The following is a 27867-nucleotide window of genomic DNA, read 5'->3' as shown; positions in this document are numbered from 1 at the left end:
GATAGATAGATAGATAGATAGATAGATAGATAGATAGATAGATAGATTTTTTAAAAATTTTATTATGTTATGTTAGTCACCATACAACACATCATTAGTTTTTGATGTGGTGATCCACAATCAATTGTTTTCATATAACACCCAGTGCTCCATGCAGTACGTGCCCTCCTTAATACCCATCTATTTTTTAAGATGTTATTTATTTGTTTATTTGAGAGAGAGAAAGAGCAAGCACAAGCAGAGGGTAAGAGCAGAGGGAGAGGGAGAAACAGACTCCCTGCTGAGCAGGGAGCCCGACTCTGGACTCGATTGCAGGATCCCAGGATCACAACTGAGCCGAAGGCAGACACTTAACAGACTGAGCCACCCAGGTGCCCCCTCCCCACCAAAAAAAAAAAAAGAACACAGAGTCAGGAGCCAACTTTGCTGAGCCCACACCAGGTGCCAGAACATACCTTCTGTGACTTCCTTCTACCCTCCCTTCAACTCTACCCCAGAAGCAAGGCGCTACTAAACTCCCTCTGAGGGACACGAGGGGCCAGTTACCCTGGCACAAATCAAAGCTGAGTCCTGATCATGCTGGACTCCTTTTCTCTATTGCATTAGTATATTACTGACTAAAATCTGTCCTGACCAATTTAACTAGTGTCTGGCTTTGTTTTATCTTTGACAGTCCTCAGTGCCTAAAACCATGCCTAGCCTGTAATAGGCATGCAAACATTTGTTAAATGGGAGAATGAAGGAAGGACGGAACAAACGAACAAGTTTGGTGTAATGAAAGTCTAAATGGATTTGGACTTAGCTCTGTGAAATCTTGGGCAACTTGCTTACTCTCAGTGGGCTTTAGTTAACACACTTACAACTCAAGGGTTACTGATGCTCACTGACAGGATGCTGTAATAATTAGAGATAAGGAAAGTAGAGCTTCTAGTCTGGTGCCAGGAACACAGCCTGGGCTCAGTAATTAATACATATTACTACTCGTGTTGTCAAGTACATTTCTTTGGATAAAAGGGGGGCAGTCTATGTTTCTGTTTGTCTTAGAATCATGACTCTCTGTATTTGGTTTTGTGAAAATGTATGTTCTCCAAAATTCTTAGCATAAGGGGTTAAAACCGAGCTGCTCTATGAGTTACCAAGCTTTGAACAGAACAACTTATTTAATTGAATGACTTTCATTTTTTTAAGATTTATTTGAGAGAGAGAGAGAGTGAATGCACATGAGCAGGGAGAGGGGCAGAGGAAAGAGGGAGAGAATCCTCAAGCAGACTCCCCGCCGAGCGCAGAGCCCAACACGAGGCTCGGTCCCAGGACCCTAAGATCATGCCCTGAGCCAAAATCAAGAGTCAGATGCTTAACCAACTGAGCCACCCAGGTGCCCCAAATTGAGGGACTTTTAAAGACTCCCTCTGTGAATACTTGTGATTTCAAATCACAGAAGCCTTTGCCTATTACAGAGCTAAAAACTCTGATATTGATTATTCCCGGCACTAGGTCTGTCTGCTGGCATGCAGTATCCTCCTTCCAGGGAGGATCCATAACGCCTTCTAGCAGGTTTGTCGAAGGCACATCTGGCACAGTGGTTCAGGGAGTGCACCTGGCATTTCAGTCTTCCTCCAGCCTTCCTCCACAGGTGGTGGTAGTAATCTGCGGGCGTTCACAGCTCTGTCCCCATGTCATCAGCCTGGCTCTACCATCCCCAGCTGTGTAACTCTGGACAATTATGTTAACCCTCCAGGCTTCCTGCCCCTCATCCACAAAACTGGATGAATAATAGGATCCTCATGAGGATCGCTAATCCACGCCAACAACACGCCGTGCCTGGCACATCGTGAGCGCTCAGCACGCGTCTGATTTGACAGCTTTATGCAGAAAGAATGGCCAGCGATGATTACGGATTCCACCGGCACCACTATGTGATCAGCCTTGGCCAAAGGACTTTCTCATTCTGAACCTCACTTTGCCTACTGGTAAAATGAGTGAGAGTTGGACCCTAGGTTCATTGGGGCCCTGAGGTCCTCCGCCACCGTGACCCTGAGCCCAGTCCAAGCCCTCAGTCGTGCAGAATTTGGTCAGGCACATACCTGGATCTGACAGAAGCCACGGGCCACCAGCTCGTCTAATATGAAGACCTGGAAAGCGAGCAGCAAGCCTGCGTACTCAGCGCTGCACATCTTGCCTGGTGGGAGACGGAGCTGGAAGTGCCCTTGGGTCTGGAGGGTCTGCCACAGCTGGGGCCCTGCACGCAAGCACCGGAGGTCAGCAGACATGGGAAACAGACCACTTGGATTCTTTTCTTTCCTTTGTTTTTTTTTTTTTTTTTCCTCTGCAAAAATCACCCTTCTTCATTTAGCTTAGAACATACAAGCACTACCATCTTGCACTATCGTCCTCAGAGTCTAAACACTCCCCAGCATGGCGGCTTGTCTCTGAAATTACTTAGCACCCTCACGGCAAGCTCAGTCCTGCCTCAGCTTCTAAACCAGGCTGCTCTACATTTTGGGGGTCCTGGACATTCTTCTTGGAAAATCTTCCATATTATCTTGCATTCATACAGGGCCACTACATATGATTTTGCCAGTTAAGAGGGGACACCATAGACTATATGAAAGACATACTCTAAGATTGTTCAGGGCACAACCTACAGAGTCATACACAGCGGCTCTGCACACAACATTAAGAGCTCAAGACCCATTCCCCTTTTCTCCCAAGTGCCTTGCTCTAGATCCTGTCTTGACTAGCCTGGTCTTAATTTCTGCTTAGGACACTTTGTCACCATCAAGGGGACAGACCATTTATTTGTCCAACTCATATTGACCTTTTTCTGGTAAACATTTTTTTAGGGGGGGAGAGGGGCACAGGGAGAGGGAGAATCCTAAGTAGACTCCATGCTCGGTTCAGAGCCCAACATGGGACTTGATCCCACCACCCTGGGATCATGACGTGAGCCAAAATCAAGCATCAGACGCTTAACCAACTGAGTCACCCAGGTGCCCTCTGGATAACATTTTCTATTCTAGAAATCTTTGCCACAAATACTGTCTTCTGACAGCCACCCAGAGCCTTGTGACAGTCCCAGGGTCTGGGCCTCTCTCTCAAACACCCTTCCCAGTGCCCTGGATGGACGCAGTACCGGGTCCCAGCATCTTCCCCTACCTTGCCAGGCTGTGAGTAACCGTGGCCGGCCTCAGCCAAGGCAGATAAACTCAGAGCTCAAAGTTGCCTCACAGCCACATGGGCGTGCAAGCAGGCTCAGTGGGAGAGCAGGAGAGAGGATCTCTGCCGATATGCAGGGGGCCCAGACCCACAGCGATCAGAACTGATGCCTCCCTGGAGGGTCCAGGCCCCAGCTCTGCCAGGCATTAGCCGTGGAACCCCAGACGGACTCAGGAGAGAGGTTCGTGAGTCAGCGTCACTCTCAGAGGCCAGACAAACAGCTCTAGCTTGTCAACACCACAGTAACCGATATGGCCATCGGAACACCTACCTCCTGATTCTACTCCTGTATCCAAGAGATCCCAGGAAAGCCCATAATGCTGGCAGTTCTCCCAAGGAACAGATTGCTCCAGAGAAGCCCCAAATAAAGCTTAACCCTAGGAGTCTGTGAAGCACATCTGCGCCTTCTAGAAGAACATGCTTCTTTGGGCCCTCTCTCTCCTGCTCCTGATGCCACCTGGCTTATTGTGGAAATGCTGCACTTGGGCGGGGGAAAATGAAAGTGCTCAGCCCTGAGCGCCGAGAAGAAGCAGGGTGCTGGGCAGACTCACGCTGGCAGGCCTGGGGCTGGGGCGCCCGGGACACCCAGCGTCCTTCCTCGAGGCTGCAGACCAGCGGCCCTGGCTGGAGGGCGCTCCGATAGCCTGGGCGGCACAGCAGCTGACACCGCTGGACGGGGGCCCCTCCTGCGCCCGAGGCTCGCTCACACAGGATCACTCCACCAGCCACATCCGACGTGTTGAATGGCAGTGGGCACTGGGGGCCTGGAAGGAAAGAGGGCCACCGTGGGAGCTAGCCGCACAAGGGGGCTCTGACTTCTCCCCTTCCCCGACGTGTTGAACGGCAGTGGGCTCTCAGTGTCCCTGAGGACCCACTGACTCGCCCTTCCCTCTCCCCTCTTGTCCCCTCCAGCCCCTCTGCCTCCACAGGGCTGTCCATCCCTGAGCACAGCCTGCTTGCACAGCCCAAGCCCTTCCCTCTGCCTGCCCAGCTGCCTAGAGGGGTCCTTTTTTGACCCCGCATTATCAGCTCAACATCTCCTGCTTCCTAACACCCTGTGTGGCTCTCCGAGGTGGACATAGCAAGCTCTCAGGCCTCCTGGGGTGCACCTCCATGTTGTCAATCCTCCCAAACTTACCATCTGCACTCTGGTCTCCCCGCCACACGGAGCCAGGGCAGGAAAGGGGGTGCCTCTCCTCTGTTCCCCCAGAACACAAGCTCCGGGAATATATGCTAAATAAGTGGGTAAACCAGTAAATGAAAGGACAGACACACTCAGTGGGACACTTTCATACCTGACCAGAGTTTTAGTTAATTACCTGACTCTCAAGCAGAGCCTAGCTGCATGCATGGGTCTGGTTTTGACAGCTGTGATCCACATGTGACTCGAGGGTACTTGGGGGCCTCCAAGAGGGAGGATGACCCATTCTGACCTCCAGGGCACAGCCCGGGCTTCTTTCTAATACCAACACTGGCATCTGGCCGAGGTTTTGCAGTAATCAGCAGTGGGCTTGGTGAGTTAGTTGGTTCTCACCGAGTGCATGTGTCTGTGGGGATGGGGAGAGTCAGCCTGAGGGCTCAGGGGCCAGCCTGCAGGGCTTTGAATCCCAGCTCAATCATTTCCTAGCTGAGCATCCTAAGCATGTTAACTAACTTCCCTGTGACTCAGTTTCCTCCCCCTTTAAACGGCGAGGAGAGCAATGATGCCTACCTCCTAAGGATGGTGGGCATCAAAATGAATAAAGGCATGCAAAGAGCTTGGAGGAGTTACTGGAACATAATAAAGGTCATTAATGTTGGTCGCTATTATGAATAACAGCAAGAAGACTACATTACTGCCTGCACTGAAAATTTTAGGATGTGAATTAACCCTTTCAGAACAAAGAAGGAGCATTTGGCGCCCTACAAGGGTAAGCTTCCTATGACCATCATATCTGACTGTTACCACGGATTTTCGAGTTTGTGAAACTCTGTCATGCTCAGTATTTAATTGCACCTTACTCAAAATAAGCCCATGAAGTAGGCAGCCCTGATATTATCATCCTCCCTTTACAGATGAAGAAACTGAATTTTGAGGATTCAGAGGGACAGAGCCAACGCTTGGGCACGGGTCCTTTGAATCTAACTGCTACCCCGGCAGACAAGGGCTGCGCTTCCCCCTACCTGGTGCTGCTCAGAGATGGGAACGCACCCCCCCCCCGGCCCCCCGCTGTCCTCTCCTCTGAGCTCCCTGCCATCAGCATATCTTCTTCGGAGCCCTCCACACTGACACATAGCGGCCCGCTGATATCTCCAAGGGCCCGCCTCTATTCTGACTCAGGCAGAAGTCATCCCAGCGATGGGGAAAATGGAGACTCAGAGGAGCTAAGTGACCAGCCCAGGGACACACAGCTCGGTGACTGTGGGCTGGGGCTATCCTGAGTGCTTCCCCGGAACTGATTTTATCTTCAAAGCAACTCTGTGCAGGAGAACTATTGTTACCTTCACCCCACAGGTGAGGACACTGAAGCATGGGGAGGTTAACCTTTCTGCTCTAAGTCCCAAGGCAGCCAGGAGGAGCCAGGCATGGCCCCCCCGAGGCTGTGCTCTGAGCCACCAGGCTGAGAAGTTGACAGGGACTATGTGAATGAATCTTAACAACCACTCGAGAAACTGCTACAGTGTTCCCTGTCCATTTCACAGACTGGGAAACTGAGGTCCAGAGAGGTTAAGGGACCAGCCCAAGGTCACCCAGCAAGGGAGTGGAAGAGCTGACATTCAAGTCTGCCTGGCCCCCACATCTGGTTTTCTCCTCCACGCTCTGCAGATACACCAGGAGGAAGAGCCTCTATCATTGAAGCTGGCTGTCCTGCTTGCTAGATGTGTGACTCCAGACATGCTAATGAACGTCTCCGAGCCCCAGTTTTGTCCTCCGTAATGTGGGGAGATGGGACCGTTCTATTTATCCGCATTGTTGGGAGGCAAAACTGAGCTAAGAGATGTGAAAAGCACCTTTTAGCGGATAAATCTCTGTACACAGGCGCTCCTATCCTGGAATCTGGCAAGGCCATGTCACACAGAGTCTTCCCAAACCTTATAGGAGCTGTGCTCCCGGACTGCTCCTGGATGAGACACATCGGTCTATGTCCTTGGTGCCAGACAGTGAGGGCCACTGTTAGATGCCGAGGAAGCTGGATGCTGACCCGTTTCCACCCTTACTAAGGCCGACACCGCACCTCTGGGGGAAGGCCACGGCAAGGAGTTCTGCCTATAAATACCCATAGGGCACCTTCCACGTTTCCTGCTTGGTGACAGCTGCTCAGGGCCCCAGAGATGAGCATGACAGGGTCCTGCCTTGTCCAGGCCCTGGACAAAGGAGCACCCCAGAGTTCGGGAGGAAAGGCGTGTGGGGAAAGGCATGGGCACACCACAGGAGGGGGAAGAGACAAAAGGGAAGGAGTCCCACAAAGAGAGGGAGCAGCTCTTCCTCCCACCCTGCTTTTGCAGCCTCCCCATCTCCTTCCAAATATAAAGATACATTTACAAATCCACAGCAATTCCTTTTACACATAGAACCCACTAGGCCTAACGAAATGTCTCCCCAGCTCCAGAATGTTGCTGACAGACTACGAAATTTTAAAATAAAGCAATAAATCAATACAGGCAGCTAAGGAAAGGCAACTGCCATGAAATCAGAATCACAGCACAGTATTTCTCGATCCCACCAGATTCAATGCCCTAATTTGCAATAAATATTTTGCAGCATCTTCTTTACTGTCCTGAAACGGAATTCACAGAGAGTCTAACCTACTTGCTCATATAAATTTTAAAATGACCATAATGTCCTGTGACTTGAGCGTATAGGAGAAATAAAAGGTAAGTAATTGAGAATCAAGTAATATATTTTAATCTGTAATCATGTGTTTTAATATTCTAATATATAGTTATCTGATAGATATTTCAATATTTGATACCAAAACAATTTTTTTAACTAAAACTAAAAATAAGTCAACGCCTCCACAAATTTCTGAAGCCTCCCAGCTGGGATGGACCCATCCCACTGAGATCCTGCCATCAGGCCCCCTTCCCCACTCGAGGATGGGGAGACCAAGACCCGGAACCCCCAGCAGGCTAGCACCCCAGCTTCTGAGTTGCCAACGCTGGGGATCCCTGTACAGACTCTCCTGGACTTCAGCTCCAAGGCTGAGCACTTTTTGGAAGTAGACACAAGTTTTGGCATCATGAGAATCAACTGCAAGCCCATCCCTCCAGCCCCTCCCCATCTCCCCTCCGGCCCCCAGTCTTCTGGTGCCTTCGGGGTCCTTCCCAGTCTGAGTAAAGGAAGAGATGAGCAGCACCCCCTACACACCAGCCCAGGAAGCCCCTCCAGGGGTCCCAGCTTACTCTCACAGGCTAGCTGGCTCCCGGCCACACGGGTCCCAGGCACCTCGTCTCCGCTCTCCAGGACACACCAGCAGCTGCCCTGGGCCAGGTCACACTGCACAGGGGAAAATCCTCGGTCCTCTGCCCTGCAGGCTGGGGTAGAGCCTGAGCTGGCTCTCCTGGACAGGACCCCACTCGAGAGTACTTCACAGAGGCTCGGGCCTGGACACGAAGACAAGCCAAATGGGCCCTTGGCCCACAGAGCTGCCACCACCCACCGCTCCCAACTGCCACCCACCGCCACCCGCCAAAACCCACCTGCTGGGCCCTCCAGGGTCCGGGGTTGTCTTCCCAGTGAGGTGTGGGCTAGGGCAGGGCAAAGACTGGGCCTTGGTCAGATCCGTAACCCCCCTCCACACACACACACACACACACACACACACACACACACACACACACACACACACATACACACATGCACATGCTCTGCTCTCAAAGAACGTAGAGCCTTTAAGGAGCTTTAACAAGAGCGGGGCGGATTATAGTGGAGAGTGCTAAGGAGAGCACGGACGACGTGCAGGGTAGTCTGGGAGCCCGCCAGAATCACTGCACTTGGCTCTGGAAGGGAGGCCTCGAGGACTCCCAGAGGGACTGATGCGAGGTCTGAGCAGGAATTAGTCAGGGAGGCCACAAGTAGTGCTGGTGGCTGACCCAGAACACGTGAAGGCCCGGGGGGGGGGGGGAGAGCGTCCTCCTTCTTGAAAAGTCGGACTACAGTTTATAGCACCCGGGTCCTGAGAGCAGGGCACGGGACAAAGAAGAGAAGCAAAGGAACGTGCCAGAGCCACGCGCTCCCAGGCCGATGGGCCGCAGTGAGGCGCCTGGGCCCTGAGGACCCTGGGGAGGCAGAGGAGGGACATCAGCACCTTTGCACTTGAGGGACATCACCTTGACTTCACCGTGGAAAGCAGACGGCAGGGCCAGGCCGGAGGCGATGCACAGCTAGCGCCCCCAGATAGGCCCTTGCGCTCCTTGCTTACACAGCACAGCCCAGTCCCCGCCAAAGAACCCACTGGGGCGAGGGAATACTGCTCCCATTTCACAGATGAGGAACCTGAGGCTTGGTGAGGGGAAAGGCTTCCACAGGCCTGGGACGGGGAGCCAGTGCTCACGGCAGGGGCCGGGGCAGGGGAAGAGGCAACTACTCACATGGGGCGCTGCTGTTCGTGCCGGGTGGCATGCCCGCCCCCGAGGCCGGGTCCACACACCAGCTGCCGGCCTCCGACTGCTGCAGCCTGGCAAACTCTCCTGTCTGAGACAAAGCCGAGGGCACGTCACCCCAGGGAAGATGCTGTTGCATCGTCCACAGGTCAGCGGGCAGACGTCCGGAATGTTCCTTTCAAAACTACTGGTGATGGTTTCTCCAAAAAGAGAGGAAGATGCTATTCTGCTCCAGACCCTTGACGAACGTTCTTTGAATTGATGGTTACAAGCACCCCATGAGGCCAGGTCCACAGTTCTCTTCTTTTAGGGTGAGGGAAACTGAGCCTCAGAGAGGGGAAGCATCAGAGCATCATCCCATAGGTGGAGAACAGCAGAGCTGGGCTGGGTCTAAACCCATCCAGCCCCAAAGCCCAGCTACTATCCTGCACCAAGCTCCCCCCCCAGTTCCAGAAATGATTTTCCACAAGCATCCCTAGGAGAAAGGGAGTCTGTAACATCTATAACAGAGAATAAAGAAATCAGTAGAAGGCAGCTATCCAGACCATATATGGCTGGGTCCTCCTCTCCCAGACTGTCCTGGGACCAGCTGGGGAATACAGAGCGAGGCCCTTCAATCCACTGGGCCTCAGTTTCCCCACTAAAAGGAAAAGGAGGTAGGACTAGATTGATGCTTGCACACACACTCCTTCTAGGAGCTCTCGATGGTAGAAAATGTCACGTCTCCTACATCTGGAACAGAAAAGCGTAAGAACCAGCAGGAGGGCTGCAGAAACCCAGCCGCCTGCCCAGCTTCCTGGCTGTCACTGAGTGCTTCCCTGAGCTTCTGCTAGCCACCTCCCATTTCATACCCTGCTGGGCCTTGTTCATGGGCAAGAAATGAGAGTAATAGCACCCAACATTCACAGGGAACATAAGCATGAGGACCACTCTGTGCCAATCCCCCCACACCCAGAGCATCACTCACTCCCTAGGAGGCAGGGACCCTACTGTCCCCTTTCTGCACAGAGAGGCCCAGAGAGGTCAGGTGTACACCCTGGTTCCATAGCTTGGAAACTATGCAGGTAAAATTCAAGCAAAGGTTTGAGAACATTTTACAGGATAAAGGCTTAAAATTGAGAACATTCTAGCCATTAATTGAACTTCTCCTAGGGAGTTGGGTCAAAGGCACAGCCATCCGGTTGGGGCAGTGGAAGGCTTGGGTCCTGTTCCCGGCACCTGGGGCCTCCCCGGGAGGCAGGCTGAGAAACCACCTAATCAGAGTCTGCTCAGAATCGCTCTTCCCTCTGACAGAAGCTGTGGCTTCTACCTCTCCTTCTCCATGGGCTGACACTGGTACCCTGGTTCCCTGTTCCAGCAGGAGGGGGTCGTTAGCCAAGATGAAAAGCTAAAGAGGCTCATTTCTCTGTAAACTCAGTAGTAACTGGAATCCATGTCCACGGCGAGCAACAGCAACAATAATAAAGAATAATAATAAGGAAATTCCGCTCAGTGATTTGTAGTCTGACTAACTTCTACATGGCTGATTTCATCTGGCTTCCAGAAACCGCTGGGGGCTGAGCAGAGACTGCCATCACTCGGCAAGTAAGCGGTTAAGACTCCAGCAAGAATCCTTTCTTTGGGGGTTTTGCATCAATTCCTGCAATCATCCAGCAATCTGAGAACAGTAATATTACAATGTCTTCCCTTTATATTAAGAAACAGATATGATGGGTGTAGCAATGTAGCCAAGATGACTTTGGAAAAGCACAGCAGCAAGCATTTAAGTGCAGATTATTTTGCAAAGAGTTTTCATGGAAGGTATTTCCTTAGGGCCTCAAAACAATCCTCGCACTAGGTAGGATAAAAATGCGGCCCAATCTTAGGATCAAATAAAGCAAACTGGAGCACAGAGAAGGTAAGTAAATTGCCCAAGGTCACACAGCCAGGGCCTGCCAGGGAGAAGACGAAAGCCCAGGCCTAGAACTACCTGTGAGTTTTTAACTAAAACAAGTTTATTGAAAACTAGAAAAATCATCCTCAGTGTATGGGAGAAAGTTCTGGCTCCCACCTCAAACCCTCCTGGGCCTTCAGAGCCTTACCTCTAGGCAGGTGGGGATGAACAGGTCTTTTGGAGATGGGTTTCCCTGGGATGCAGCCTGTTTCCAACTGGAAAGCAGCCCACTGGCTTGAGATGTCTCACAGGCGGTGGGGCCTGAGAGAGAGAGTGAAACTCTTAACTGACCGGCCGTGGGTCCCCGGGGGAGAGCGGGGAGCCCAGGCAGGTCCTGCATCAGGGTAGATGGAGGTGCCCTGCACGGACAGCTGGAACCTCAGAGGAGAAGCAGGCCACGGTTCAGGGACAGAGACCGGGGTGGGGGGGGTGTCATCCTTGAGATGTGATGTGGGCCTTGGTGACATGGGTCCGAGCCCCAGGAGGGAGGCTGGCTTCCGGGGCAGCTGTGGGATGGTTGTCAGGCAGTCAGACTATGGAAGTGGATGAACGTGTCCCCGGAGCAGGTGGGAGGAAGGGGACTCCGGGCTTTTTCTCCATGGTCGGTGACTATCTCCACCTAGGAAGCTAGGTGCCCAGATCAGCCTCAGCCAAGAGGGACTTCCAGGCTTGGGGGTGTGGGAAAATGTGGCCTGGCTGCCCTCGGGGGCTGGTCTGAACGCTTCAGGGGCTGACCCACGAGCATCCCTAGGTTGGGTAACAACAGCTGTACCACCGGCCTAGAGTGCCCACCACCAGGGGCCGGGGAGGGAGCTCCTGGGGCTTCACTTACACTGGGGGATCTGTGGGGAGCGGGCAGTCAGCGAGGTGGGGACGTATTCTCCCTTCCCGTCCACACACCAGCAGTAGCCTAGGAAAGAGCCAGGCTCACAAGTTTAGGAAGTGCACCCCCCATGCACATGCCCCCAAACAACTTTCCTTCTCTGCATTCACAGCGGTACCAGCAAGTCCTGCATCTACTCCCCGCTGCCCACCACTGTCCACAATCACACACCCCGCTCCCTCCCGCAACGCGTCCCTGGACCTTCGGGCTGGCAGGTCACAACTCCCATTGTACAGATGGGAAAACCGAAGTCCAGAGATACTAAGGGATTTGCCATCAGCTGCCAAAGAGGGGCCTAGAGTGCAGCTCACCAATCCCAGCACAAAGCCCTTTGCTCTCAGTGACAAAGAGGGTGTCACTCCACCCCCCCACCCCAGGGGGGCCCATCCCCGCTCACCGGTCCCAGCATGGCACTGCACAGTCTCCCAGCCTCCCCACGCATCGCACTGGGGCACGTAGGGGCCGGGCCGCAGAAGGGCGGCCGCGCGTGTAGAATCCCCCAGGACAAAGCTGCGTCTTTGATAGAAGTCAAGGGCTGCAGTCGGGAGAGAGGGGGGCAGCAAGGTGAGCTCCAACCTGGAAGGGCCTCGGCAGTGCCGGCTCTGTGGCTGACAACAGCCACGCACGCCCTCGTGCCAACATAAGGAGGCCGTCTTATTGGACGTGACAAACACTGCCACCCGGAGTCCGGCAGAGGCGCCTTCAAAGCGGATCGGCGCTCACCAGGTTGTCCTTTAAAAATAAAAAGGGGGCAGCGGTGTGAAGCACTCACTGTTGTCCTCCCGGAATCGCTTTCGGAGGGCGCCGATTCGGTCAGCGGCGTGCCCTCAGACGTGTGAGACAGCGGTGACCGGAGATGGCATTTATGGAACACTTACTACGTGCCAGGCATGATCTAAATATGTTTGAGCCAACGGGAGCCTCATGGCAACCCTCTACAAGAGGTGACAACATCCCATCTGACGGTGGTAAACTGAGGCACAGGTGATGCTGCTTACCCCAGGCTCACAGTGGGAAGCAGAGGGATGGGCTCTGCACACAAGAAGTCAGAGTGTGACAACCTGCCCCGTGCCCTCCCTGCCAAGCCCCTCAATCTAGTGCTTTAGCGCCTTCCGAGGCTTTGTTCCCCACAAAATCCAATCTGGTCTTCACAACAGCCCAGGCAGTCCGCGCTGTCACACCAAGGTGCGGGAAGAGGCTCAGCGGGGCAGGCTATGGGATGTACAGAGGGTCACCCTGCCTTCAGATGGCACCGTCCTCTGCGCTTGGTGTCCCCTGCCTGCCTGGCTTCCCCCGCCGCACTCCCCACTAGGACCGACTAGATATTGTACGTGTTACTGGGGCTCACAGCTCTCCCGCCCCAGTCTGATCTGCCCCCAGCATCATCTTCCTCCTAAGTAGCCAGGAACTGTCCCCCAGACCCTTTCTCAAGTCCTACTTCCTCAACCACCTCTCCACTCCTGCTGGTGCTCAGGGTGGGCTCGTGGGGTGGGAAGGGGTGCAGCCACAGGGTCACATCCGGGGCAGCCCAGTGAGCAGAGGCCAGCCTCACATTGGAGCACATCTCCCGACTTGCTCCCCTCAGAGATGGGCTCGCCGCTCCCAAGGAGACACCAGCAGCCCACGGTCAGAACCCCACGAGGAGACCAGGACCCCAAAAACTGGCCTGGTGTGCGAGACAGGACTCATGAGTCTGACGAGCCTCAGCCTGAATCCTGGCCCAGCACCTCTGGGTTATCATGAGTGATCTTATCGGTCATGAGCAAGTTGTCTAACCTCTCTGAGCCACAGTTTCCCCAACGATGAAATGGCTCTAATACTTACCCAATAGGGTAAGTGTGACATTTACATCAAAAGATCTTGAGCACCAAGCTCATGCCTGTGTCCCTCCCTCACCCTCCTTAAGCCCAAGGACACTGCGACCATGTGTTGTTGGCCAAAGACCCTCCATGACCCTTCATCTCTCTTGGTCCTGGGCTCTCAATCCCCAGACCCTGCGGGTCTACACACAAAGAGCTTCCTCTCCTTTGCAGGATTAGAGACACCTCCTCTCATCTTGAAGGATTCGAGAGAAATGAGCACCCCTGGTCCTTCTCTATGGACCTTCCTCTTTTCATTACCGCCTCAGCATGCAAAGTCAGAGCGTGTTGCTAGGTGGAGGGGAACTTCCTTAACTTGACTTCTGAAGAAAATGCCATTGTGCCATTCAATGACTAAATCTCTATGGCACCAAGAAATACTTCTCTCCTTCCTCTCAAGTCCCCTCCCTAACCAATGCTCACAACCGCAGGAGCATCAATCCCACAGATCCCTCTGATGACATCAAATCTTGTCCAGAGACAAAATGGAAAACAACCGGTTTCTTGCCAAAAGCAGAAATCCCCATGTCTCTGAGGAACAGAGACAAGAAGTGTCTGAGTGTGGGGAAGAGGTGGGGAGGGGAGGGAAGAGAAAGAGATCGGGGGCAAAAGAAGCAAGAAGGATGGTTTAGCAACATGTACCAGGCTCCTGCTCTGTGTCAGTCATGCACTGTGCTGGGCCCTGTGATATAAAGATGAACAAGATGTGGTGCTTCATGCTCCCAGAAGGGACAAGGGGCATGGCAGTGAGGCAGGAAACAAAGATGGCGCCTGGGAGATTCTCACTGGGGTCCGGACACCCCAGGCGGCAGCAGCAGACATCCCTGAGGGGAGAAGCAGGGAGGCCTTGGCCTGCAGGAGTGGGGGGGCTCTCGTCTTGGCATGGGTATCGTCAAGGGGAGCACCACTTTGCTGTTGTGTGACCCAAGCCCAGAGAATCCCAGATAGGGAATCCACCGAGATCATCTGACAAGGAGTGGGGAACTCAGGATGCTTGCAGTAGAGGCAGTGTTTGTCCCTGTCCAGTTGGTGTGGAGTCATAAGAGACCTGGGAGAGGGGTCGGACCCTCCTGCCAAATTGGCTGTGGGTGGTGCAGGAAGAGCAGGGGCTCTGGGATGAGACAGCCCCAGTCTCTGGGCACCAGGGATCAGCCAGGCAGGGAACAGAGGCTCGGGGCCCAGACCATCCAGGCTCTGCTAGCTATTCATTGGGTTAACTTGAGCATGTGACTGAACCCCAGTCTCTGCATTTGAAAGGAATCACAGATGGTGAGTACGGCACTGATCTCATGGAACTCCTGTTCCCCCCAGAGAAGTAGAGGGAAGCCTCAGAACAGAACACGAGCATTTCGGGCTGGGTCCCCTCACATTCTAGCAAGAATGTTTGGCTGCATGGTGGGTTGTGGGCACCATCTGCAATACAAGATGTGGAGACCTGCCCCCAAGTGGCTGTGCTGGTGGATTCGGGCATATACTGGAGAGATGCGCATCGTGCCAGCTTTGACTGGTATACAAAACCACTTTGTCTTTTCTTTCCCAGGGACCCGCAGGCCTGGGAAAACCGGGGCCACAAAGTCTGGAGGAGGACTGAAGAGCAGCCAACTCAAGCCCTTGCCTCCCCAACGAGCTGGAACAAGAAGCCAGAAGTGCATGACACTCACTAGACTGAGCTGCCAGACGAATGGCATAATCGTCCCCACTCAGAAACTTCTCTGTGAAAGTCTCCCGGGATGGAGAGTGTTGAGGAAGGGAGAGCTCCTTGTCGGTCAGCCGGATTCCTTTGGCCGCTAGGAAACTCTCTCCCAGAGGGAACCAAGAACTGTTGGAAGCCAAGACAATCTCTTCCGTTTCCTTAATGAACTGCAGGACATGAAGCTTCACCTTCTCACAAGAGCCAGGACCTGGGGGAATAAAGACATCATGGCTGGACACTTCGCTCCCTCTGAGGTACGTGTGCATATAAATATGCACACATGTCTGTCACAGCTGTTTCCTTCACCCAGCTCTTTTTATAGCCTGGAATGTTCCTTCTGTTTCATCTCCACAATTTCACTCACTCGCCTTTTACAGAGGACATGCTATGTAAGAAGTTGAGCAATAGCTAATGTCTACTCCACACCAGATGTTATACTAAGTACATTTACACAGACAATCTAACTTAATCTATACAACAGCCCAATAAGATAGTATCCGGGTCTTACAGATGAGAAGCTGAGGCATGTGACTCTGGCCACAGAGTAATAGGTGATAGAAACAGGGCTGAAAACCCTAGTAGAACCAGTACTGTGTCCTCTAGGCCAGCCCTTCTCAAGCTTTCAGGGGCATCAGAGCCTCCTGGGGAATCTGGAGAGAGGCAGGTGTCAATTCAGCAGGTGGGATCCAAGATTCCAAATTTCTAACAACTTTGCAAAGTGATGGTAATGCTGCTGAACCACACCTGGAAGGTCAAGGCTCCGAACCCCTGGTCCTCAAACCCTTTGGATCATATGCCCCATCAGCAAAGTCATGAAGGCTCCAGCCTAGCTAGCAAGTAGTTAATTCAGAATTCTAGTCTAGTCAGTATGACTCTAGAACCAGAGATCTTGACGAACTGCCTCAGTGGAAGGATGGACAGACATGGATGGATGGATGGATGGATGGATGTTTGGATGGATGGATGGATGGATGGATATCAAGAGTTGAAGGGAAACCCTGTAGGTTAGTAGAGAATTATTCTTTTTTTTTTTTTTTTAAGATTTTATTTATTTGCAAGAGAGAGAACGAGAGACAGAGAGCATGAGAGGGAGTAAGAGGGAGGAGGGTCAGAGGGAGAAGCAGACTCCCTGCCGAGCAGGGAGCCCAATGTGGGACTCAACTCCGGGACTCCAGGATCATGACCTGAGCCGAAGGCAGTCGCTTAACCAACTGAGCCACCCAGGCGCCCCAGTAGAGAATTATTCTTGCGAAGAGAAAAAAGCATGGCTCTCAGAGCATGGATTCAAATGTCAGCTTTATCACTTATTAGCTGTGCAATTTTGTATAATGTGCTTAACTCTTCTGAGCTTCAGTCTGGTGATCTGTGAAATGGGGATGATTATGACATCTTTCTCACAGGGTTTTTATAATTATTCTATGAGGTGTTGCAGCTGAAGAACTTGGCACAGTGTCTGGCACATGTTGTCTTTGAAATTGTCACTCTTAACAAAAGTCACACTGGCCATATTTATTCACAACCAATCACTTTGTGAATTCATCAGTGAAAGTGATCAGTGGGTTCTTTTGACAGCACAGAATCAGCAGAAACCCTCAACTTCTGGAATTTGAAGACATTGTTTTCTGTGGATGTTCTTAATCAAATAATCTATTCTATCAATCCCAGGGATGAGGAGTCCCTGAAGTGAAAACTCCCATTTAGAAATCTATGCTTGCTATCCATTTCTTCCAGAAAAGAATGAAAATTCTGTAACTGGACACATAAGAATTTTTTTGACACATAAAAGCTTTTAAAATCTGGCCCAAATTTACCTTTACCTTCTTCTTCCATCACTCTCTCCCAAGTCCCCTCCCTTCCTACCACACTGAGCTTTTCCCCACCCCATTCCCAACAAAGCAGAGCTTTTTACCTGCCTTGACCTGGCACATATTATTTCCTCTATCAGGAAGGGCCCGCCACCCATTTTTGGCTGGGCAAACATCCTTCACAATCCAGAAGCTGATGACATGCAAATCTTTACCCAATTCCCTAACCAGTGAGTAGCCCCAGTCTCTCGGAATATCCTCCACTGGTTTTCTGTGTTCATACCTCTAGCATTTCTGTTTATTATTTACATGATGACATGTCAGTTTCCCCCACTGGTCTTTGAGGCCCTGAGAGCAAACACCACGCCTTTCTTAGGATTGTCTTCCCATCATACAGCACCATGGATACAGTAGTTGTCTAGAATTGCATATTAAATAAAGAAAGCAAAATTTCAAACAGGCTGGGGATTATGATATGGACCGGAGCTGACCTCATGCCCCCGGAGGCAGGAGCGATCTCCCCTGCTTATGGGTAGGAAGGTCATTGGTCACTCTATTACTTACTGTCAGTTGCATGAATACAGCCATTTAGGAAGGACTTTCTATGCACCAGACCTGGCACTTTACATCGATTACGTTTTACAAGGCTCACAACAACCTTTGAGGGAGTTATTCATCCTAACTCAGACCTTACTGATTAAACCAAGGTTGTGACTCTGGCCACAGAGTAGTAGGTGATAGAAACAGGGCAGAAGACCCTAGTAAAACCATCACTGTGTCCTCTAGGCCAGCCCTTCTCAAGCGTTCGGGGGCATCAGAGCCTCCTGGGGAATCTGGAGAGAGGCAGGTGTCAATTCAGCAGGTGGGATCCAAGATTCCAAATTTCTAACAACCTTGCAAAGTGATGGTAATGCTGCTGAACCACACCTGGAGGGTCAAGCCTCCAACCCCTGGTCCTCAAACCCTTTGGATCATATGCCCCATCAACAAAAGAGTTTGAACGTGTGCCCCCAAAACATGCATATTTCTTTGTAAAGCGAATACATGTATGACTATAATATATGAGGTACAGTTCGCTCAGCTGTTCCAGCTGTTAGAAGTAGGTCATCATAAAACCAAAAGCAGAACTTTAGAAGGAAAAGATAAAACACTTCCTACAGGTGGAAGCTCTAATTCTTGCTTCCCAGCGGATTATCTCTTACCCCCGGGGAACAAGATATGGTGTATCTTCTCCACGCCTCTTGGTATTCACGGGAAAGGCCCGCAGATTCTAAACCCCATTCGAATGCTTTGCCTGGCACTCAGCCAAGGCGAGCAAACTGATGGGTATTAAAGAGTGCACGTATTGTAATGAGCACTGGGTGTTATATGCAAACAATGAATCATGGATCACTACATCAAAAACTAATGATGTACTGTATGGGGACTAACATAACATAATAAAAAATAAAAAAAAAAAGTTGCAAGATGCTATTGATCTCATCAACTTGGACCTCAAAAACCGGATGCAAAGAGGACCAAATTCAATGTTAAAGCATCTGAAATTATAGGAATGTACTTGTGTGGGAGACCTGACTGTTGGTATAAAGAATCTCAAAAAATGAAGGAGACTTTTTATACAACAGCCATGCTGATATCAATGCATTCACTTGGAGGGTCAGCCTATTGCTGGGACTCGGCACTTCAATGGAGAATCCTAGTCGGGGGGTCTCCGGGCATTCAATACGCCCAGGTTCCTACTGTTCTCACCGCATGATTGCTCTGACCCAACATTCTAAAAACCCACTTGCTGCTAAAGCCTATACTTTGGCTTAAGTCAAAATCATCTGATTGATGTTAACATGATCCGGAAAGGTGTGGACAATGTTGAACATTGCAAAGAATGGATTGAGAGATTTCTTTGGCCTTGTTAGATTTCTCTAACCAGCACTGCTGGTTAGAGAGGTTCTCATTTTACAGTAAGTGTTGAATCTATCTCGTTATGCTTTCAAGCTTCCGGCATGGCCACTTGGTAATAAGACATTTTAATTTAAGACAGAGTCAACCTCATTCTGCTTATGCCTCAGATACCCCAGCTTTCCTATAAGTCCACCTGCCACAGAGCTGACCTTACCGACCTTCTTCAACTGCTCTCCAATCAGTCCTATAATTAAACTCCTCAAATAAATTAAAGACACTTTAAAGGCAGGAGCACTGTCTGAGGTCCGGGGCACCTAGCATGTCCTTGTGAGTAGAATCATAATGTGTGTTGGTTAATCAAATGGTTCACCTAATTTATGAGAGATTACAGAGAGGCAAGAACCAGGTCATATCCACTTGATAGCCTTCATCTCTCCTAAGATCATGCTTTGTACACAGACGACATCCAGCTCAAATTTGAGGCATTGGTTTAAATAATCAATCATACGAACACTCTGGTTTCTCTTCAGATCGCATAAATCATATGAACATTTAAAAATGAACTACATTAATATTGCCAACACCTACTGCAGAGGTGTAGGGAAATCACTTCCTTTCTATGAGCCTTGGCGTTATGGTCTGAATGTTCATGTCCCCCCCAAGAATGTATGTATTGGAGCCCTAACCCGAAGGTGATGGTACTTGGAGTTGGGACCTTTGGGAGGTGATGAGGTTTAGAAGAGGTCATGGAGGGTGGGGCCCTCTGGATGGGATTAGTATCTTTACAAAAAGATGAAGAGCCCAGAGCTCTTTCTCTCCACAGCGAGAAGGTAGTCTTCCGCAAGCCAGGAAGATGGATCTCCCCGGGAGAGGAATCTGCCAACACCTTGATCTTGGACGTGCACCCTCTAGAACTGTGAGAAACATCTGTGGGTGAAGCCGCCCAGTCTCTGGTATCCCCTTAGAGCAGCCAGAGCTGACTAATGCGTTCGGGTGCCTCAACCATGGAAGGCATGTACCTGGCCATATCTGAACTCCATGCCCGCTTGACACTCAATAGCACCCCCTACCAGACACCTTGTTTGTAAAAACACAGATGGAGCTTGCCACATGGCTTAACTCACATGCTGGGACCTTGCCCGGCGCTGTCCGCGTGCCTTTCAGTTCTTGACCAACTTCACTCACACACCAGCAGCTCCGAAGGTCCAAGTGTGCCAAAGGAGTACTAAAGTCGGAGTAGGGCCCTGGGTATCGGCTGAGCTGGCCATTTAGGATCTGCCAGAAGAGGTAGGGCTCCAGGAGGACGTTCCCCCCAGGCTGGGTCAGGTTGCCTTCCATCACGGCCAGTGGGACATCTTGGAAAGAAGAGTATCTCGCCAGCCCTGGGAAGATGCCCTGTTGGCCAGCCTCATACAGACTTTGAATAAAGAGACGGAAGCTTCTGGAAGCTGCTTCTCGATAGCTCAAGATCTTCCTTAGCAGCTCAGCAGGGGTCCGCTCCTGGCCATCGTTGTTCTGGGCCCCCCATCGCTCGTACCACTCGAAGGCCTGCTCAGGGGGCCCATCGCATTGCACGGGCCTCCACTGCCCGCTGGGGCTGCACTGTGGGATGTAGCTGCTGGAGAAGGAGGGTGGCGCACTGGAGTCCAAGCCCAGGGCCCGCGCTGCCCCAAGGAAGGCTTGCTCGGCCTGTAACTGACAGGGTGTGGGGCCTGCGAGGAACAAGGAGCAGGTGTGTCAGGTGAAAAAGTTCCGTGAACCTGAAAGGCCAAGATGAAAACCCCGGACTGTCCAAACCCTATCTAAAACCTTACACAGCCACAGAAATCCCATCAACCGTAAATTTGGAAATAACACCTAGACCGAGAGCCTCCCCGTCACCAAATTGGCACTGTTGTGATGGGCTGTTTGCAGCTCTACAGAAAACTTTAAGTTCCTGGAGGCCACACGAGTCTCCCTATTCACTCACCAGAATGGTTAATAGTATCAGCCCTTTTCTGGACAATTTTTAAGTGAACTGGCAAATTTCGCCATTGCAGCAGTTGGGACGTAAGCTACAACAGAATCCATTTTTTCTGCAATGCACCGTGTCAGGGCCCCAAGAGAGAATCGGGATCTGTGGATTGGATACTCAACAGACTTACATTGCTTGGGTTCTCCGGGCACACTTCGAGTTCCAGGAATAGCCTGACCCTCGGCGTCCACACAGTAGCACTCTGAGTTGAAGCACTGGACGGGTAGGAAATGCCCCTCGCTGCTGCAAGAAGGGACAAACAGGCTGGCCCCAGCAGGCAGGCTGCCCGAAAGGCTTTGCATGAGAGCCCTTTGCTTCTCACACTCTGTGGGGCACCTGGGCCGTGCACCTCTAACCCTGGAGCCAGCAAGTTCTTTGCCCCGGGCATCCACACACCAGCACTCTCCAGCAAAGCACTGGACATCCTCGTAGTTTCCTTCTGCCGAGCACAGTGGGACGAAAAGGCTGCCGGGTGTCTGCTCACAGCCCTGGGAGCTGAGCACCATTTCCATCACGTCACCTAGATCCCTTGCTATGTCTTCTGGCACCGAAAGAGCCTGCTGCAAGAAGAGAAGGAATTCTGGAAGCTCCAGGAGAGATGAAAGGAATGTCAGGGCATTTTGGTTCTCTTGCAAGTTGATCTCAAAGCCAAAGCTGCCCACAATCGGCCTATTCATAGCAGCTCCCTTCTTAGAGGCTTCAGGAGGTTCTGCGGCAGGATTTGAATCAAATCCCAAGGAGAGGGGCTTGGCTAGATCGGTCCCTCCATTCTGGAAGCCTGGGAGACCAAATTGCTGGAAAAATTGACTGAAGTTAAATGTGCCTTTTGTGCCAAGGGCTCCAGACAAGTTGAACTGGCCAACATTCACCAAAAATTTCCCTCCAAAGAGGTTTTGCTGGAGGCGTTTTGGGTCGGTGGTAAACTGAAGGGCAAGACGAGCCAGCTCTCGGGAGGGAAAAATCGCTCCAATGGCTTCTCTGAGGACAGTTTCTGAGGCAGAAAACTGTTTATCCTGCCCTTCTACCATTGGGTGGAGAATCCCAGAGTCCACAAAGAGCTCCTTGATCAAGGGTGGGCAGGAGGTGGCAAATCTGGCTACTCTCGGAGACACCTGCCTTCCCTCGGGAGCCAAGAACAAGCTGTGCTGGCTGAAGTAGCCCGAGGGCCCAAAGTGTAGTCTAGACCGGGCCTGCCTCCTCTCTGAGGTACAGAATTGATCTTCAGCTGCACAAGACAGAGCAAACAGGAGAAATGGTTTTAACGTCAGCAAATAATCCTGAGACCACCCCACAGATCCTTCTGGTAGTAAGATGTCAAGAATTTCAATGAGGAACATCGACATTTTGTACCTCTATCTCCTCTATCCTATCATTTCTTTATTTTTCTCCCCCCCCGAGCAGCATCCGTGGTGGCCATTTGGGGGAGTGAGTGTTCCAGTTGACATGACTCCCTCTCCTACCTTTCACTGGAGGGTGACCCCTTTCTAAGGCAAGGCTCATGGGCACCGGCCCCCTTTCTGAAAACCTGATCACACACATGCACCAAATGTACTAGGCTGAACAGTGTCCTCCTTGTCTCCCCAGCCCAGGATTCTTATCCATCCAGAACTTCGGAACGTGACATCATTTGGAAGTAGGGTCTTTGCAGATGTAATTAGTTGAAATAAGATCACATTAGGTCCTCCTAAGGCCATGTGAAGACACAGACACTCAGGAAAAAGGGCCTTGTGAAGATGGGGGCAGAATGCAGCTACAAGCCAAAGAAGGCCACGGGTTAAGGGCCATATGCACCCCAATGTTCATAGCAGCAATGTCCGCAATAGCCAAACTGGGGAAAGAGCCGAGATGCCCTTCAACAGATGAATGGATAAAGAAGATGGGGTCCCTATATACAATGGAATATTACTCAGCCATCAGAAAGGATGAATACCCAACTTTTGCATCAACATGGATGGGACTGGAGGAGATTATGCTAAGTGAAATAAGTCACGCAGAGAAAGTCAATTATCATACGGTTTCACTTATTTGTGGAACATAAGGAATAGCACGGAGGACATTAGAAGGAAGGGAAAAAAGAAGGAGGGCAAATCGGAGGTGGAGACGAACCATGAAAGACTATGGACTCTAAGAAACAAACTGAGGGTTGTGGGGGGGTGGATGGGTGAGCCCAGTGATGAGTATTAAGGAGGGCATGCATTGCATGGAGCACTGGGTGTTATACGAAAACAAGGAATCATGGAACACTACATCAAAAACTAATGATGTAATGTATGGTGACTAACATAATAAAATTTTAAAAAGAAAATAAAAAAGAAAAAGAAGGCCAAGGGTTGCTCCAGCCCCCGGAAACTGGACAGGCCAAGGATGGGTTCTTCCCTAGAGCCTTCAGAGGGAGGTCAGCCCTGCTACCACCTTGATTGTAGATTCCTGGCCTCCGGACTGGGAGGGAATAAATTTCTGTTGTTTGAAGCCACCCAGTTTGTGGTAATCTGTTACAGCAGCCCTAGGAAACTAATACACCAACAAATTCCTATTTGTTTTTAATGAAATGTTTTTTTTTTCTTTCCCCAGCATTCTCTTGTTGGAATTTTTAATGGACTTTAATGCTTCATTATATGCTCTTCGTGTGGCTGCCTAATCCCTCCTTGAGGGTAGGCTTGTCTAGGCTAACTAGTTTATAGTCTCTTGGAGGATGAGAACCATACTTTAAATGCTATTATTATTTCCTATAATAAGAAATATTTTCCTATGTTGTAATATATAATATAGAATTATAGGAAATAAGGTATTTCCTATAATATAATATAATAATGCCCATGCAGCAAACACACTTAGCACATTTTTCTAGGTTTCTTGACCTTTTTTTGAAGTTATTAATTAAACAGTGATCAGCTCAGTCAACTCCATGCATGCATGGTCAGGTCATTCTATCTGAATATTCTAGGTTGACTGCAATTACATTAAGAAAAAAGACTTTAAATTCAAATTCCAAGTATCTCCATCACACAGGTGGAAGTAAGTAAGCTCCATGTTTCTCCATCAAATCATAAATCTTAGAGGTCCTTTTCAGCCATCCACCCACCCACCCCCACATTTTTAAAAATAATTCTTTCCCTTCAGTTCACACGGATGCCAAAAAGGAAGTCAGCCAATTTCCCTCTGTAACCAGGCAACAGAAAGAACTGGAACATGCGGTCAGAGAGAGAAAACAGACTGGCAACATCCGAACCTCTAACACATCCCTCAACCAGACCATGGCTGCCTTGAATGGAAGGTATTACAGGAAGGTATGGAAGAAATAAAGTTCACTGCTCTGCTTATTCTGTTTTCAAATTTAAGGGCATATCCCTTCCGTTCATTTGTTATGTAGTGTTACCAAGGCAAAAACATTCAGACATTGCTTCCATGTGGCAGTCGTTTGCATGGAAATAGGACAGACACACCAGAGAGGAGAAGGTAAAAATATATGATCCCTGCATTTGATAGCATTCTGGTTTTAATTTGGAAAACCATAGTTCCCCATTTCCACCTGGAAATTGGAGGGCACAATATTCTCTAGGTTTTAAGAGAACGACAGTGTAATCATAAATACCTTCAAGGCAGAGCTTCAAAATGTTCCTCTTCTGCATTCTTACACTTGGCAGATAGAATACTACCAAACACCACGCAGAACACTCAAAATGTGAAGCTGGAGACATCAATGACTTCACAGGAATTGTTGAATGAACATGAGCACTGATCTCTTTCGAGGCTATAAAAAGACCGGCCTACCTCCTTCACTGTTTGCGATCTTGCAGAATCCGCCAGCTCCTGGGTTCCTCCCTTGCCCTCACCCCTAACCTCCTTTAGGATCTTACTGGTAAGACGGAATAGAGTCTTACTGGAGTGTCCTGAGACATTTCTCATGTCCACACCCCTCTCCCCAGACCGCCGCTTCTACTTTTGTATCGGTCCCTGTGCTGGGTTGAATAGTGTCTCCTCAAAACTCACATCCTTCCTGGAACCTCAGAATGGGAGCTTATTTGGAAATAGGGTCATTGTCAATGTAGGTGGTGAAGACAAGGTCATACTAGAATCAAGTGGGCTCTTAATTTTATATTACCAGTGTCATTACGAGAAGAGAGGAAGAACCACAGGGCAGACACAGAGGGAGGACAGCCAGCTGATGATGAAGCAGAGTTTGAGGCCACGTTGCCACAAACCAAGGAAGGCCTGAGATTGTCGGCAACTATCAGAAGCCAGGAAAATGGCAAGGAAGGAGTCTCCCCGGAAGCCTTCAGAGGGACCATGGTCCTGCTGACACTTTGGACTTCCAGGCTCCAGAACTGAGAGAATATATTTCTGTTGTTCTAAGTCCCTGAATTTGTGGTCATTTGTTGCAGCTGCCCCAGGAAAGTAATATAGTCCTCTCCTCATTCTTGAAAACATTGCAATGACCTTCACCCTGGCCCCAGGGCCTGCAGTCTAATCCTGCTTTCAGCTCCCCCCTTCAAAGTGCCTGGGTGGTCTTTCTTACACACAAAACCACCATGGAACTCTCCAGGTTAAAACCCCTCAGGGTCTTCACCTGACCTCCGGGATGAAGTGCCCAAGCCTTTGCTTTGGTAGGAAAGACCTCACTGTCTCATCCCTCACTCTAACCCATGGGCTTAAAGTGCAGAGCCCCACCCTGATCATACTCCAGCAATTTGTTTCTCTGCCCTTCGTGCAGATTCATTGTCCAATAGCATATTAACACCTATTATTTATGTCCTCATAATTTGATTCTCCCACTCTGTAGTCAGAGAACACCTCTCCTTATTTTCCTCCTTCAGGAAATATCTTTAGTTAAGAAGACTCTAATCAAACGTCACCTCTTCCATGAAGCCTTCCTGAACCTCTCCTCTTCATACACTCTGCAAAATGGAATTGACCCTACCCTGTTTGCCCTGCTTTAGTTATCGGTACACACTTCTCTCGTGGCACAAGTGAACATAATTCTCTTTTTTTTCTTCTGAGATCACTGAGGAAGCAACTATGTCTGACACAGGAGGAGAAAGATGTTGGAAGTTAATGACAATAAATGGGTTTTCCATCATGCTGGGCTCGAAGGGCCTCTGGGGTACACTCAGGAGGCAGTGGAATGGATGGGTTCTGGGGTGGTTGGTCTGCAGAAGCAGTGAAAGTCATATAACTTGACGAGAACAAAAGAGAAGGCCCCGGAGAGGCAACCCACCACAAGATGGCCGTTGGCCTTGCCGCCGAGTTCCATGGATCTCCTTCCCTCGGGCGTCCACACACCAGCATGGCCCTCCCCGCTGGCACTGCACTGCCTGGTAGCCCCCATTGCGGTGGCAGCTCGGAATGTAGGGGTGACCAAAGCTGCTCGCTGTGAACCGCTCCACTTCACATTTTGTGGGGCCTAGGAGAGATGCGGGCAGGGAGAGCACAGCGTGTAAACAAGGCTGTGTTGACAGCACGCATTCTCTTTGCTTTGACAGTGTTTTAAACCCTCGTGCCCACTTCGGGAGAACAGCCATGGCAGCTGTGACTTTAAAACCCAAGTGGTTTCCTCCAAGCGGAGACACGCACGTGTGTCGCCCGCTCGGTACTTACATCGGAATCGGCCAGAGATGACGAGCTGAACCGCGAGGAACCGTCTCTGCAGTATCCGGTACAGGGTGGTTTCGGCGAAGGTGGAAGCAAGGTCCAGGCCAGCAAAAATGGTGTCATAAATTTCATCAAGTAACAGCTCCAAACCTGAGCAAGGACAGAAGCGTTTCAAGGGCCGGGTGCGTTCAGAAAGGACATCCTGACCAGGCCGATCAGACAGACATTAGGAGGGCACCTATGCATCAGGTCTGATCAAGATTTTAATGGTTTCGGGGACACCTGGGTGGCTCAGTTGGTTAAGCGTCAGACTCTTGGTTTCAGCTCAGGTCATGATCTCAGGATCGTGAGATCTAGCCCCATAACGGGCTCTGGGCTGGAGATTCTCTCTCCCTCTCTCTCTCTACTTCCTTCCCCCAGTGGATAAATAAAATCTTAAAAAAAAAAAAAAAAAAAAAGATTTAATGGTTTCCAAAGCCAGGGCTGCTCTGTGCAGTTGTGCAGGTTGTACACAACACAAAGGAGCCCTGCTTGCGAGAATGAGAGCCGATTAAAACGCATCCTGTGTTACACTCTCCAGGCTCAGAGCTGCATCTGCCCAGGGCGGAGCGCCTCCTTCTAGTGCGCACAAAGGCTCCAAATGCACCAGCAGCTGTGTTCAAAGCACTGCAGATGAACATTTGCAAGAGAACATTTGTGGTCCCTTCAAAACCCTGGGCAGCCTAGCAGGGGGGAGCAGGCAGACACTGCTTTTTCTGCTTGGCAGGCAATGATACTCAGGCTTTCGGGTTTGGGGGATGCCTCTCTCACCCCCTCCACTTGTCTGCGTTGCACTTACCTGTCTCAGCCAGCTCCCGCCCTTGACTGTCCGCACAGTGACAATACCCAGACACCTCGGGGAACTTGCTCCGGAAGGCACTGAAGGTCACGAATGCATCTGGAAACCTAAGACAGAATGAGATTTATGGTCACTGTTTCCTAAAGCACAAGTCTTCACAAGCTCTTCTTTGTGGAAATAAATAAATGTGGTTTCATCTCATCTGGGGAGAAGGAATGTCTGTTTTGTTGTTCTTTTTTTTTAAATCTCATGCCATTTGTTCCATGTTTCTTTCAGTAAATGTATTTCTTTTCAAAGCTGGTTTTACCTGGCCAGAGCCAGTCTGGACAAGTGAAAATGAAGCTGTGCTCAGCTGTCACCTACTAATTAGTCATCTCCCTCCCTCGTGGCATTTCACCAGTTTGTACCCAAGCATGTGCCTCATAGGATCAGGCAGAAAACAGGTGACGAACCTCACATTACTGGAGTATAAATTTACTAGACTATAACTCTAGGGACGAAAGGCCAAGTTTGCTTGACAAACATATGGTACATTGTAGATGATCTCATTTGGGG

General features: G+C 50.4%; 1 protein-coding gene across 1 annotated transcript in view; it reads right to left on the bottom strand.

Moving 5' to 3' along the window:
- Positions 1–27867, bottom strand: part of TG (thyroglobulin) — a 239796-nt gene that overhangs the window by 200619 nt on the left and 11310 nt on the right. Inside the window, exons 6-18 of the mRNA XM_021688468.1 lie at positions 27313–27419; positions 26481–26624; positions 26101–26286; positions 21016–22110; positions 19996–20583; positions 15136–15375; positions 12013–12150; positions 11565–11642; positions 10881–10993; positions 8788–8890; positions 7600–7800; positions 3768–3980; positions 2085–2239 (exon numbers count right to left, since the gene is read on the bottom strand). Of these exons, the coding sequence (XP_021544143.1) occupies positions 2085–2239; positions 3768–3980; positions 7600–7800; positions 8788–8890; positions 10881–10993; positions 11565–11642; positions 12013–12150; positions 15136–15375; positions 19996–20583; positions 21016–22110; positions 26101–26286; positions 26481–26624; positions 27313–27419 (3361 nt within the window). The remainder of the gene's footprint in view (positions 1–2084; positions 2240–3767; positions 3981–7599; positions 7801–8787; positions 8891–10880; positions 10994–11564; positions 11643–12012; positions 12151–15135; positions 15376–19995; positions 20584–21015; positions 22111–26100; positions 26287–26480; positions 26625–27312; positions 27420–27867) is intronic.

This window comes from Neomonachus schauinslandi, chromosome 4 (assembly GCF_002201575.2).
Source record: "Neomonachus schauinslandi chromosome 4, ASM220157v2, whole genome shotgun sequence".
Lineage (NCBI taxonomy): Eukaryota > Metazoa > Chordata > Mammalia > Carnivora > Phocidae > Neomonachus > Neomonachus schauinslandi.
The sequence above is the reverse complement of the archived record's forward strand: the minus strand, read 5'-3'. Positions and strand labels throughout refer to the sequence as shown.